General features: G+C 40.4%; 1 protein-coding gene across 23 annotated transcripts in view; it reads right to left on the reverse strand.

Annotated features, from left to right (window-relative positions):
• The window catches only part of SUPT3H (SPT3 homolog, SAGA and STAGA complex component), a 557,558-nt gene that overhangs the window by 351,193 nt on the left and 191,428 nt on the right, over positions 1 to 14,937 (reverse strand). The window contains exon 1 of one of the 23 annotated variants that reach the window (XM_054685870.2): positions 8,199 to 8,203. The exons of the other annotated variants lie outside the window; for them this stretch is intronic. Within the exon in view, the coding sequence (XP_054541845.1) occupies positions 8,199 to 8,203 (5 nt within the window). Of the gene's footprint in view, positions 1 to 8,198; positions 8,204 to 14,937 lie in introns of those variants that run through there. 23 annotated transcript variants of the gene reach the window in all.

The following is a 14,937-nucleotide window of genomic DNA, read 5'->3' on the forward strand; positions in this document are numbered from 1 at the left end:
AATCAGGTTTACCAAATTCCAGAGCTGATCTCTTTTTCCTAAGAAAGCCAACCACTTTTCATTAAATGATTTTATCACTGACATCTGACACCTGTAGTAGATGCAGAAGTTTGATTATTTCTAATGGTTCTAAACCAATAACTGTAAACCATACTCTGTCAACTGAGACTTGGAATCTTGGTGTTGGGGAGAACTTATCAGCATAGAGCCAGAAAAGGCCACATACATACTTCAAAAGCCTAAGAGATAGATGCTGCAGAGGCATTAACACTTCTTTAAGTCATGCCAATAGCAAAACTGAATTTAACTGTCCTCTTTCGGGGGAAGACATCACTGATGCCCCCACCATGTATAATCAAAAAAATTTTACAGTACTGCTCACCTTGCACTATCAATACCTACTTTATTGTTCTACTCACACCACTGCCCTCTGCCTTTTTACTTTTGTGCCCCTGCTGCCCAAAGAGTTACTGGAAAATAGTGCATCTGTTTGTGGCCACAATGGTTTGCTTGGTGATCTCACCCAGTAATTCTTTCATTCAGGGATAAATAGAATCCACCTGACTCTAACCTTTCAATCTAGCTGACTTCAGCAACTAGGCTTCAACATCAAAATGTGAAGAAACCTGAAAAAGACTTTTCAATGTGCAGCTTTTCTTGGCTAAGTACTGAACAGTGGTTACAGTGGTTAAGAGTCAACAGTTTTAATCTGGGTTGTCCCATTAACATTCTACGTGATCATAGGCAAGATTACCCATTGATGTGATCCTCAGGTTTGTCAACAGGCATAAAGACACATTCTAGTGATAAAGCAGAAGTGTATCGCCTTTCTCTAAATAAACAAGAAATTAATCTTTTACATCTCTGGAGTTTGGTTCCACTCTTATGACACAAGGGTATTTAAGTATATTATTATAAAAGATTCTGACCTCTTTCTTTCAAATCTATAATCTATGCTCCAAATCTAAGATACAGACCATGCGGCAGGTTAAGAATCATTGAGCATAAAGTGAGGTGAATAAGAGAAAAATTGGGCAACAGGAACATCAACAGCCATAATGGTGCACAATGCTAACTGCTTAAAACAGCTTTCACTTTTATGAGCTATAAAACAGCACCTTTACAAAATACTCTAAAAGAAGAACACACAGTCTGTAGTAACATGCTCTATTTTAGAGCAACATTTATAAAAAAGTTTTATATTATATCTCATCTTCCTGATGTTCTGAAACTAAATTATATTCTCCAAAAGTTTTGCACATATATATACAGAAATTCTGTTAGACTAAATTAGGTATAGAATAAAAATAAAAATAGCCATTCTTTGAAATACCTATCTGAAGTATCTTCATTAATTTCTCCTTACACATGATTCATCTAAAATGTCACTTCTAAACCAGGCATGGTAAATCACGCCTGGAGTCCCAGCTACTCGGGAGGTCAAGGTGACAGGATCACTTGAGCCCAGGAGTTGAAATCCAGCCTGGGCAACATAGTGAGCCCTCGTCACTAAAAAAAAAAAATAAAAAATAAAAAATAAAAAAATTAAATGTCACTTCCTTGTCCACATTTTTGCTGAATACTAGATTGTTATTTACGTACATAGAACTTCCTACTATATCACTTAACATCTAATAAAAATTATTTGTTTGTATATATATACCGTATATGTTTGCAGATGTGTGTGTGTGCACATATAATCTTTTATTACTAGATTGAACTGCTGTATTAGTCCGTTCTCACACTGCTACAAAAAACTGCCCAAGACTGAGTAATTTACAAAGGAAAGAGGTTTAACTGATTCACAGTTCAGCATGGCTGGGGAGGCCTCAGGAAACTTACAGTCACGGTGAAAGGCAATGGGGAAGCAAGGCACTTTCTTCACAAGACAGAAGGAAGAAGTGCTGAGCAAAGGGGGATCACGAGAACAGCATGGGGGAAACTGCCCCCATGATTCAATTACCTCCACCTGGTCTCTCCCTTCACACGTGGTGATTATGAGGATTACAATTCAAGATGAGACATGGGTGTGGACACAAAGCCTAGCCATATCAGCTCCTAAATGGAAGAGGTTTGGGTCTTTCACCAATCTTCTTATCTCTAGCAGCAGTACTCATGAGTTTACTAAATAAACTAACAGATTCTGAAGGCATCCTACATGAATACGATACCATGGTGCTAGGCCCTGAGGGAGACTCAAGTGATATTTAAAAAAATGGTAATTTTTAGGCTACGTATTATGGAACCCAAAGTTTTATGAACTCCTATTTAGAATTTGGATAAATTATACTAAAAATAAGCTTATACTGAGAAACAGATAACTCCATGATTCAAAGCTTCTCGTTATAGATACCAGTTATTCTCATGTGACATCAAGCTTATTGCTAGACTGGCTGATTCCCTTTGAATTACTTTAGAATCTTTGGGAAGAAGGTGAAGGGAATTTCTTCCTAGCAGATATCTCCAATATAACTGAATTTATTTTGTATCTCCCAAGCAATGACTCAATCTGATTGCTCACCTTGGTCCATGATTGGTATTTAAAACTGTATCTTGGGGGGAGGAGCCAAGATGGCCGAATAGGAACAGCTCTGGTCTACAGCTCCCAGCGTGAGCGATGCAGAAGACGGGTGATTTCTGCATTTACATCTGAGGTACCGGGTTCATCTCACTAGGGAGTGCCAGACAGTGGGCGCAGGTCAGTGGGTGCGTGCACCGTGCGCGAGCCGAAGCAGGGTGAGGCATTGCCTCACTCGGGAAGCGCAAGGGGTCAGGGAGTTCCCTCTCCTAGTCAAAGAAACGGGTGACAGACGGCACCTGGAAAATCGGGTCACTCCCACCAAAATACTGCGCTTTTCCGACGGGCTTAAAAAACAGCACACCAGGAGATTACATCCCGCACCTGGCTCAGAGGGTCCTACGCCCACGGAGTCTTGCTGATTGCTAGCTCAGCAGTCTGAGATCAAACTGCAAGGCGGCAGCGAGGCTGGGGGAGGGGCGCCCGCCATTGCCCAGGCTTGCTTAGGTAAACAAAGCAGCCAGGAAGCTCGAACTGTGCAGCCCACCACAGCTCAAGGAGACCTGCCTGCCTCTGTAGGCTCCACCTCTGGGGGCAGGGCACAGACAAACAAAAAGACAGCAGTAACCTCTGCAGACTTCAATATCCCTGTCTGACAGCTTTGAAGAGAGCAGTGGTTCTCCCAGCACCCAGCTGGAGATATGAGAACAGGCAGACTGCCTCCTCAAGTGGGTCCCTGACCCCTGACCCCCGAGCAGCCTAACTAGGAGGCACCCCCAGCAGGAGCAGACTGACACAAGGCCGGGTACTCCAACAGACCTGCAGCTGAGGGTCCTGTCTGTTAGAAGGAAAACTAACAAACAGAAGGGACATCCACACCAAAAACCCATCTGTACATCAGCATCATCAAAGACCAAAAGTAGATAAAACCACAAAGATGGGGAAAAAACAGAGCAGAAAAACTGGAAACTCTAAAAAACAGACCGCCTCTCCTCCTCCAAAGGAAGGCAGTTCCTCACCAGCAACGGAACAAAGCTGGACGGAGAATGACTTTGACTAGCTGAGAGAAGAAGGCTTCAGACGATCAAATTACTCTGAGCTACGGGAGGACATTCAAACCAAAGGCAAAGAAGTTGAAAACTTTGAAAAAAATTTAGAAGAATGTATAACTAAAAGAACCAATACAGAGAAGTGCTTAAAGGAGCTGATGGAGCTGAAAACCAAGGCTCAAGAACTTCGTGAAGAATGCAGAAGCCTCAGGAGCCAATGCGGTCAACTGGAAGAAAGGGTATCAGTGATGGAAGATGAAATGAATGAAATGAAGCAAGAAGGGAAGTTTAGAGAAAAAAGAATAAAAAGAAACGAGTAAAGCTTCCAAGAAATATGGGACTATGTGAAAAGACCAAATCTACGTCTGATTGGTGTACTTGAAAGTGACGGGGAGAATGGAACCAAGTTGGAAAACACTCTGCAGGATATTATCCAGGAGAACTTCCCCAATCTAGCAAGGCAGGCCAACATTCAGATTCAGGAAATACAAAGACCACCACAAAGATACTCCTCGAGAAGAGCAACTCCAAGACACATAATTGTCAGATTCACCAAAGTTGAAATGAAGGAAAAAATGTTAAGGGCAGCCAGAGAGAAAGATCGGGTTACCCTCAAAGGGAAGCCCATCAGACTAACAGCTGATCTCTCAGCAGAAACTCTACAAGCCAGAAGAGAGTGGGGGCCAATATTCAACATTCTTAAAGAAAAGAATTTTCAACCCAGAATTTCATATCCAGCCAAACTAAGCTTCATAAGTGAAGGAGAAATAAAATCCTTTACAGACAAGCAAATGCTGAGAGATTTTGTCACCACCAGGCCTGCCCTAAAAGAGCTCCTGAAGGAAGCGCTAAACATGGAAAGGAACAACCGGTACCAGCCTCTGCAAAATCATGCCAAAATGTAAAGACCATCGGGACTAGGAAGAAACTGCATCAACTAACAAGCAAAATAACCAGCTAACATCATTATGACAGGATCAAATTCACACATAACAATATTAACCTTAAATGTAAATGGATTAAATGCTCCAATTAGAAGACACAGACTGGCAAATTGGATAGAGTCAAGACCCATCAGTGTGCTGTATTTAGGAAACCCATCTCATGTGCAGAGACACACATAGGCTCAAATAAAAGGATGGAGGAAGATCTACCAAGCAAATGGAAAACAAAAAAAGGCAGGGGTTGCAATCCTAGTCTCTGATAAAACAGACTTTAAACCAACAAAGATCAAAAGAGACAAAGAAGGCCATTACATAATGGTAAAGGGATCAATTCAACAAGAAGAGCTAACTATCCTAAATATATATGCATCCAATACAGGACCACCCAGATTCATAAAGCAACTCCTGAGTGACCTAAAAAGAGACTTAGACTCCCACACATTAATAATGGGAGACTTTAACACCCCACTGTCAACATTAGACAGATCAACTAGACAGACAGTCAACAAGGATACACAGGAATTGAACTCAGCTCTGCACCAAGCGGACCTAATAGACATCTACAGAACTCTCCACCCCAAATCAACAGAATATACATTTTTTTCAGCACCACACCACACCTGTTCCAAAATTGACCACATAGTTGGAAGTAAAGCTCTCCTCAGCAAATGTAAAAGAACAGAAATTATAACAAACTGTCTCTCAGACCACAGTGCAATCAAACTAGAACTCAGGATTAAGAATCTCACTCAAAATCGCTCAACTACACAGAAACTGAACAACCTGCTCCTGAATGACTACTGGGTACATAACGAAATGAAGGCAGAAATAAACATGCTCTTTGAAACCAACGAGAACAAAGACACAACATACCAGAATCTCTGGGACGCATTCAAAGCAGTGTGTAGAGGGAAATTTATAGCACTAAATGCCCACAAGAGAAAGCAGGAAAGATCCAAAATTGACACCCTAACATCACAATTAAAAGAGAGAAGAATCAAATAGACGCAATAAAAAATGATAAAGGGGATATCACCACCGATCCCACAGAAATACAAACTACCATCAGGGAATACTACAAACACCTCTACGCAAATAAACTAGAAAATCTAGAAGAAATGGATAAATTCCTCGACACATACACTCTCCCAAGACTAAACCAGGAAGAAGTTGAATCTCTGAATAGACCAATAACAGGAGCTGAAATTGTGTAATAATCAATAGCTTACCAACCAAAAAGAGTCCAGGACCAGATGGATTCACAGCCGAATTCTACCAGAGGTACAAGCAGGAGCTGGTACCATTCCTTCTGAAACTATTCCAATCAATAGAAAAAGAGGCAATCTTCCCTAACTCATTTTATGAGGCCAGCATTATCCTGATACCAAAGCCGGGCAGAGACACAACCAAAGAGGAGAATTTTAGACCAATATCCTTGATGAACATTGATGCAAAAATCCTCAATAAAATACTGGCAAACTGAATCCAGCAGCACATCAAAAAGCTTATCCACCATGATCAAGTGGGCTTCATCCCTGGGATGCAAGGCTGGTTCAATATATGCAAATCAATAAATGTAATCCAGCATATCAACAGAACCAAAGACAAAAACAACATGATTATCTCAATAGATGCAGAAAAGGCCTTTGACAAAATTCAACAACCTTCATGCTAAAAACTCTCAATAAATTAGGTATTGATGGAACGTATTTCAAAATAGTAAGAGCTATCTATGACAAACCCACAGCCAATATCATTCTGAATGGGCAAAAACTGGAAGCATTCCCTTTGAAAACTGGCACAAGACAGGGATGCCCTCTCTCACCACTCCTATTCAACATAGTGATGGAAGTTCTGTCCAGGGCAATTAGGCAGGAGGAAATAAAGGGTATTCAATTAGGAAAAGAGGAAGTCAAATTGTCCCTGTTTGCAGATGACATGATTGTATATCTAGAAAACCCCATCGTCTCAGCCCAAAATCTCCTTAAGCTGATAAGCAACTTCAGCAAAGTCTCAGGATACAAAATCAATGTACAAAAATCACAAGCATTCTTATACACCAATAACAGACAAACAGAGAGCCAAATCATGAGTGAACTCCCATTCACAATTGCTTCAAAGAGAATAAAATACCTAGGAATCCAACTTACAAGGGATGTGAAGGACCTCTTCCAGGAGAACTACAAACCACTGCTCAAGGAAATAAAAGAGGATACAAACAAATGGAAGAACATTCCATGCTCATGGGTAGGAAGAATCAATATCGTGAAAATGGCCATACTGCCCAAGGTAATTTATAGATTCAATGCCATCCCCATCAAGCTACCAATGACTCTCTTCACAGAATTGGAAAAAACTACTTTAAAGTTCATATGGAACCAAAAAAGAGCCTGCAACTCCAAGTCAATCCTAAGCCAAAAGAACAAAGCTGGAGGCATCACGCTACCTGACTTCAAACTATACTACAAGGCTACAGTAACCAAAATAGCATGGTACTGGTACCAAAACAGAGATATAGATCAATGGAACAGAACAGAGCCCTCAGAAATAACGCCGCATATCTACAACTATCTGATCTTTGACAAACCTGAGAAAAATAAGCAATGGGGAAAGGATTCCCTATTTAATAAATGGTGCTGGGAAAACTGGCTAGCCATATGTAGAAAGCTGAAACTGGATCCCTTCCTTACACTTTATACAAAAATTAATTCAAGATGGATTAAAGACTTAAATGTTAGACCTAAAACCATAAAAACCCTGGAAGAAAACCTAGGCAATACCATTCAGGACATAGGCATGGGCAAGGACTTCATGTCTAAAACACCAAAAGCAATGGCAACCAAAGCCAAAATTGACAAATGGGATCTAATTAAACTAAAGAGCTTCTGCACAGCAAAAGAAACTACCATCAGAGTGAACAGGCAACCTACAAAACGGGAGAAAATTTTCACAGCCTACTCATCTGACAAAGGGCTAATATCCAGAATCTACAATGAACTCAAACAAATTTACAAGAAAAAAAACAACCCCATCAAAAAGTGGGTGAAGGACATGAACAGACACTTCTCAAAAGAAGACATTAATGCAGCCAAAAAACACATGGAAAAATGCTCACCATCACTGGCCATCAGAGAAATGCAAATCAAAACCACAATGAGATACCATCTCACACCAGTTAGAATGGCAATCATTAAAAAGTCAGGAAACAACACGTGCTGGAGAGGATGTGGAGAAATAGGAACACTTTTACACTGTTGGTGGGACTGTAAACTAATTCAACCATTGTGGAAGTCAGTGTGGCGATTCCTCAGGGATCTAGAACTAGAAATACCATTTGACCCAGCCATCCCATTACTGGGTATATACCCAAAGGACTGTAAATCATGCTGCTATAAAGACACATGCACACATACGTTTATTGCGGCATTATTCACAATAGCAAAGACTTGGAACCAACCCAAATGTCCAACAATGATAGACTGGATTAAGAAAATGTGGCACATATACACCATGGAATACTATGCAGCCATAAAAAATGATGAGTTCATGTCCTTTGTAGGGACACGGATGAAATTGGAAATCATCATTCTCAGTAAACCATCGCAAGGACAAAAAACCAAACACCGCATATTCTCACTCATAGTTGGGAATTGAACAATGAGAACACATGGACACAGTAAGGGGAACATCATACTCTGGGGACTGTTGTGGGGTGGGGCGAGGGGGGAGGGATAGCATCGGGAGATATACCTAATGCTAGATGACGAGTTAGTGGGTGCAGCGCACCAGCATGGTACATGTATACATATGTAACTAACCTGCACATTGTGCACATGTACCCTAAAACTTAAAGTATAATAATAATAAATAAATAAATAAATAATAAAACTATATCTTGTCTAATAAAACTGCTTTTGAAAGTGCTAAGTAAATTTATGCTTTGAAAATACATACAAGTTGTATTCTCAAAGGCACAGTGGTTGAGAGTAAGTCCATCCTTTTTCTCTGAACATAATCATAATACGTTTCCTTTTTTGTTGTACTTTACCTTAATAAATTTTTATGCACCAAAGGTGCTGGAGCTGATGTCTTCAAAAGCTATTCATAATAGAAGGAGCTGATGCCTGTAACAAAATTCCAACGTTTAGTGTTGAGTATTCTGAAGAAGCCACAACTGCTGTTACTGTCCCATAGAGCTTATAGAGAAATACCTCATTTGTTTGCCTTTTTTATTTTTATTTTTTAGTTATTTATTTTAAGAGACAGAGTCTCACTGTAACCCCCAGGCTGGAGTGTAGTGGCGCAATCTCGACTCACTGCAACCTCCGCCTCCCAGGTTCAAGTGATTCTCATGCCTCAAGCCCTCCAGGTAGCTGGGATTACAGGCACCCGCCCCCACGCCTGGCTAATTTTTGCATTTTTAGTAGAGATGGGGTTTCACCACGCTGGCCAGGCTGATCACAAACTTCTGACCTCAGATGATCTGCCCGCCTCAGCCTCCCAAAAGGCTGGGATTACAGGCGTGAGCCACCGCATCTGGCCTGCCTTTCTTTTTTAAATACACTTTTTTAGAGCAGTTTTAGGTTCATTGCAAAAGGTTTCAATTTTTAAGTGGTAATTCCTATATGGTATTTGACCTACGAAAGCTTAATATGAAGTCTCTTATCTACACAGGACAGGAATGGAAGGCTGTATTTCTTTTTTGGATGACTTATCGTTACTTTGAACATAAAAAGCCATACACACAGAAACACAATGAGATACAACTACATACCTACCAGGATGTCTATTTAAACAAAAAGGAAAATAACAAGTGTTGGCCTGTTGTGGAGGAACTTGAATCCTCTTACATTGCTGGTGGAAATACAAAATGGTCCAGTCACTGTCAAAACAGCTAGCTGGGTGGATCCTCAAAAGGTTAAACATGTAATTACCATAAGATCCATCAATTCCACTCCTAGTTATATGTGCAAAGAACTGCAGACATACATGGGTATTTGTATATCAGTGTTCACTGCAGCATTATTCACAATAAATAGCCAAAAGGTGGCAACAACCTAAGTGTCAAAAGGTGAATGGATAAACGAAATGTGGTATATGCATACAATATTATTCAGCCACAAAAAGAATGAAGTAGTGATAATGCTACAACATAAATGAACCTTGAGGACACTGTACTAAGTAAAATAAGCCAGACACAAAAAGACAAATATTGTATGACTTCACTTATATAAAGTATCTAGAATAGGCAAACTGATAGAGACAAAGTAAGTTAGTGGTTACCAAAAGCTGGGGGGAGAGAGGAATGGAAAGTAACTGCGGAATGTATACAGAGTTTCTGTTAGCTATTGTGTTAGTCCGTCTTCACGTTGCATAAGTAATGTACATAAGTAACTGAGACTAGATAATTTATAATGAAAACATAAACAAATTTACTCATAGCAGAAGGTAAAGTGGGAGCAGGTACATCACAAGGCAAGAGAGGGAGCAAAAGAGAGAAGAAAAAGGTCCCACAAGCTTTTAAACAACCAGCTCTTGCGTGAACTCAGAGTAAGAACTCGCTCATCACCAAGTGGATGGTACCAAGCCATTCAGGAGGGATCCCATCCCATGATCAACAACTCCCACTAGGCCCCGCCTCCAACACTGGGGATCACATTTCAGCGAGATTTGGAGGGGACACACATCCAAATCATATCAAGTATAATGAGAGTGCTTTGGAAAATATTCAGTAACAAAAAGCTTATTAAGCCACAAAGACACAGAAGAACCTTAAACGTACCTTGCTAAGAGTCAAAGAAGCCAATCTGAAAAGGATACCTACTGTATGATTCTGATACAACATTCTGAAAAAAGCAAAACGATGGAGATGGCAAAAAGATCATTGGTTATTAGGGGCTGGTGGGGGATGAGGAAGCGAAAGATGAAGGGATGAACAGGTAGACACAAAGAATTTTTAGCACAGTGAAACTATTTTCTATGATACTGTAATGGTGCATACATGTCATACATTTGTCAGAACATACAGGATGTATTTGGCTCATCAGTTTTAACAAACACATCACACTAATGCAAGACGTTAATAAGTGGGGGAAGGAGAGAGTACATGGAAACACTCTATACTTCCTTTACATTTTTCTGTAAACTTAAAACTTCTTAAAAAAAAGTCCATAAATCTTTTTAAGTTTTAGAAACAGTGTGATGATTGCACAACATCGTGAATGTAATTAACGCCTCTGAACTGTATGCTTAAAAATGGCTAAATTATAAATTTTATGTTATATATATTTTACCACATTAAAAGACAAAGCACTCCTTTTTTTTATAGGAAAATAATCCTGTTATTCTAACAGGGGAAATGGTAATAGTGAATCACAGCCCGATGTCCAAATTGATGAAAATCTTCATGGAAAAAATTCTTACCAAATATTACTCCACTATAATAATGAGATTTAATTTTATTTCTGAGTGCTTCTATGTGAACAAAAACAATATTTTGAAGGCTCTCTGGTTGCATCAACGTGGAAAGCCCCAGAGCTCCCACGTCGTTCCTCTTACAACTAAAAAACCCAAAACACAACACAACAAGAAAAGCACAGGACATCGCTGAAAGGTAGAAAAAAAGAAGGCTGGCTGCCTAGGGACGTCACTATTTGATAAATAACATGGCAATGAGTCCCCTGCATCTCCTTATTGCCTCCCATATATCCCAAACAGGGTGATAGAGAAGACTCCGATGTAGAACCACCAACAGGCAGAGGAAAAAAAAAAAAAAAAAAAGCTCCAAGGAAAGCCTGTTCCTAACTAGCAAAGCAATGATCATAAAAAGGGTGGGCAAACAACAAAAAGCATTTTTGGCAGTATCAGCCAATCATCAATGGAAAAACAGCTTTACCACCCACTTTCAGCAGGCCAAATGGTACATTAAATTTCCACTCCAAAAATCTCTAACCTATTCCGTCCTTGCAGGTAGCCTAACTTACCCAACAGTAGTCAATCAGGAAGTTTGGCAGGCTAATTTTCCATCATCTACCAGATAGGCTAAGGGTACTTTCACTGGGGCAGAAGCAGGAGGAACTGATTTTACATTCCCCTCTGTGGATCGCATTCCTCCAACTGATTAGTGTCTACAGGGAGCAGCAGCAAGCTAAGCCTCCATCCTGACCCAGCAGCAAGGAGACTTTATTAAGAAGGAAATCCAAAGCACAGCTAATCCCCACTATGTCTGTTGTTAGTGGGACGCAGGAAAGAGTTGAGCCTGAACTACCAGACAGGAACAAAGAGACTGTACAAGTGGGGGCTAACTGGTATTCTACTTTTCTCCTACCCTTGGTGTTACTGATGCCCAATGGAAGCTGGGTCTCCATACCTACCCAGAAGCAAAGAGACTTGTGAAAACTGATTATGCAAAGGAGATTTTTTTGTCATACCCAACAAAAATAAAGTGGGAGGAGTCTTAGGGAAAAACATTCTAGGAACTATCTCACAAGCCCAGTCCAAAACCGCAACAGCCTGCCATAACTTTAAGCTTACAAGTTTTACCTAGAAACTGTCACTCACCAATCAGAATTCACCAGCCCCTGTAAGACACTGCCAACACCAATGAACTTGCAAAACAAATTACATAAGCTTCCTCTGTTCCCCCAGTAAAGCCCCAGACTTTTCCTTTGTTCTTCAGACACACCTAGGGGCTACCCCAGTTTTTGTGTTCTGAACTGCAATTCCTGTATATTATTTCCAAATAAAACCTTTGCTTGGAGACTTGTCTCTATATATTTATTTCATGCTGACAGACTGAAGAGGCAGTGTCAAGCAGGGCTACTCAGCACTCCTGTTCTCCACTCCACCCATCAGGATCAGCAAAGCCCAGAGGGAAGCAGAGTCCCAACCCACTTTGTACCAATGAAGCCAAAGAAGGTGAAGGAATGCAGAGCTGGTGGGCACTCCACTTTCCCCTCCTACTCCTGTAGCAGTGGGTTCAGCAGGGGACCAATGTTAAACTCAAACCAGAGGCAAACAGGAAGGGAGGTAGACCACTTTCGCAAGAAGGCATCAGTGGGCTGAGGAGGTGAACATCCACATCCTATCTGTAAAGGCAATGTAAGTCAGTGTCCCACTTTGCTGTAGTGGTACTGGGGGAAAGGGCAGGCAGTGGGAAGGTGAGAATATACTCACCCAGCCCTCATGTTACACTTCAACAACAACAAAAAACATTCAAAGCCTCATAATATCCAAAAATCACTGTCATCCCAAGAACCAGGAAATCATAATATGAATGAAAAAAACAACCAACAGATGTCAAAACTAAGATGAATCAAATGTTTAAATTATCTGACAGGATTTTAAAGTAACCATCAAAGACGTATTTCAAAAAACCTTCAAAAATCTCTCTCAAAAAATGGAAAATCTCAGCAAAGAAACACAATTAAAAAAATAACCAAATAGAAATTATAGAACTGAAAATATAATAGCCCAAATGAACTCGCTGGATGCACTCAATGTTATAGTGGAGATGACAGACAAAATCTCCAGGCTCAGATGGTTTCACAGGAAAATTCTACCACACTTCTACCAGATTTAAAGTAGAATTAACATCTAATAAGGTTCAGTACACACTCCTCCAAAATATTTTAGCTGGAAAAATTTGAGAAAATCTCAGAAGAAGGTAGACCACTCTTACCTTCCTCCAGCTCTTCTCCCCTGACCCAGGTCATAAAATCTAAAAAGGATTTTCTGACATTCCCATGAAGCAAGTCATAAGATCCTCGTTTGAGAGGTGTCCTTCCTATACTCAGAGGAAAGGAACATCCTGATTTCTGATGATTTAGGGTCACAGAGAAGAACCTGAATAACACCTTGCTATGTTCCCTCTGGTTTATTACCATTAGGTCATACTTTTTAATCCAGTCATACACACACTATCCACTTCTTCATCAAACCTAGCACTAAAAGTACACAGGTTTAGGCCAAGCACAGAGTATGCACCCCTGTAGCCCCAACTACTTGGGAGGCTGCGGCCAGTAGATACCTTGAGCCCAGGAGTCCAGCCTGGGCAACATGGTGATACTTTTTCGCCTTTAAAAAAAAAAAAAAAAAAAAATGGCCAGATGCAGTGGCTCATGCCTGTAATCCCAACACTCTGGGAGGCGGAGGCAGGTGGATCACCAGAGGTCAGGAGCTCGGGACCAGCCTGGCCAACATGGCGAAACGCCGTCTCTACTAAAAATAGAAAAATTAGCTGGACCAGGTGGCGGGTGCTTGTAATTTCAGCTACTCAGGAGGCTAAGGCAGGAGAATCGCTTGAACCCAGGAGGTGGAAGTTGCAATGAGCCAAGATTGTGCCATTGCACTCCAACCTGGGCGACAAGGGCAAAACTCCGTTTCAAAAAAAAAAAAAAGACAACCCACACACAGATTTACCTCTTTCTTCAGGTTCCTTTCCCTTACGAGGGCTGTGTGCCATGTAAAACTTCTATTATATAAATGTATCTTTTCTCTTGTTAATCTGTCTTTTCTTATACTGGCCTCAGCCATGAATCTAAGATGTGAGGACCTAAGAGTGAGGAAAAGACACTTTTCCTCCCAAACACATCCATTTTATATAATCTGTTCCAGGAAATAAAGGATGAGGGGAAACACCTGATTTTATAACTATTATTATTACTGTTATACCAAAACAATACAGTACAAAAAGACCAAGGCACAACAAAACCAAAGGGAAGTACAAAACAGAAAACAGACCAATATTTCTCATGAACTTAGATGCAAAATCATCAACAAAATGTTAGCAAATCAAGTCTGGCAATATAGAAAAATAATTACAGCAGTTCCCCCTCACCATAGTTTCACTTTCTGAGGTTTCAGTTATCTACTGTCAACTGTGGTCAGAAAATATTACATGGAAAATTCAAGAAATAAACAATTCATAAGTTTTAAATTGCATACCATTCTGGGTAGCATGATGAAATCTCACTCTGGCCCACCCAGGACATGAATCACCCCTTTGTTAAGCATGTACACACTTCTATAGGCTACCTGCCCATTAGTCACTTTGCTGCCTTCTAAATTCTATCAGATCAACTGTCACAGCATCACAGCGGTTGTGTTTAAGTCATCCTTATATTATTTAATAATGACCCCAAAGGGCAACAGCAGTGATGCTGGCAATTCCAATTTGCCAAAGAGATGCCATAAAGTGGTTTCTTAAATTGGAAAGGTAAGACTTCTTGATTTAACAAAGAAAGGAAAGAAATCTTATGCTGAGATTGCTAAGACGTATAGTAAGAACGAATCTTCTATTCATGAAATCGGGAAAAAGGAAAAAGATTTTCTTGCTAGTTTTGCTGTCCCACCTCAAACTGCAAAAGTTATGGCCACAGTGCATGATAAGTGCTTAGTGAAGGTGGAAAAGGCATTAAATTTGTGG

This window comes from Pan troglodytes, chromosome 5, assembly GCF_028858775.2.
Source record: "Pan troglodytes isolate AG18354 chromosome 5, NHGRI_mPanTro3-v2.0_pri, whole genome shotgun sequence".
Lineage (NCBI taxonomy): Eukaryota > Metazoa > Chordata > Mammalia > Primates > Hominidae > Pan > Pan troglodytes.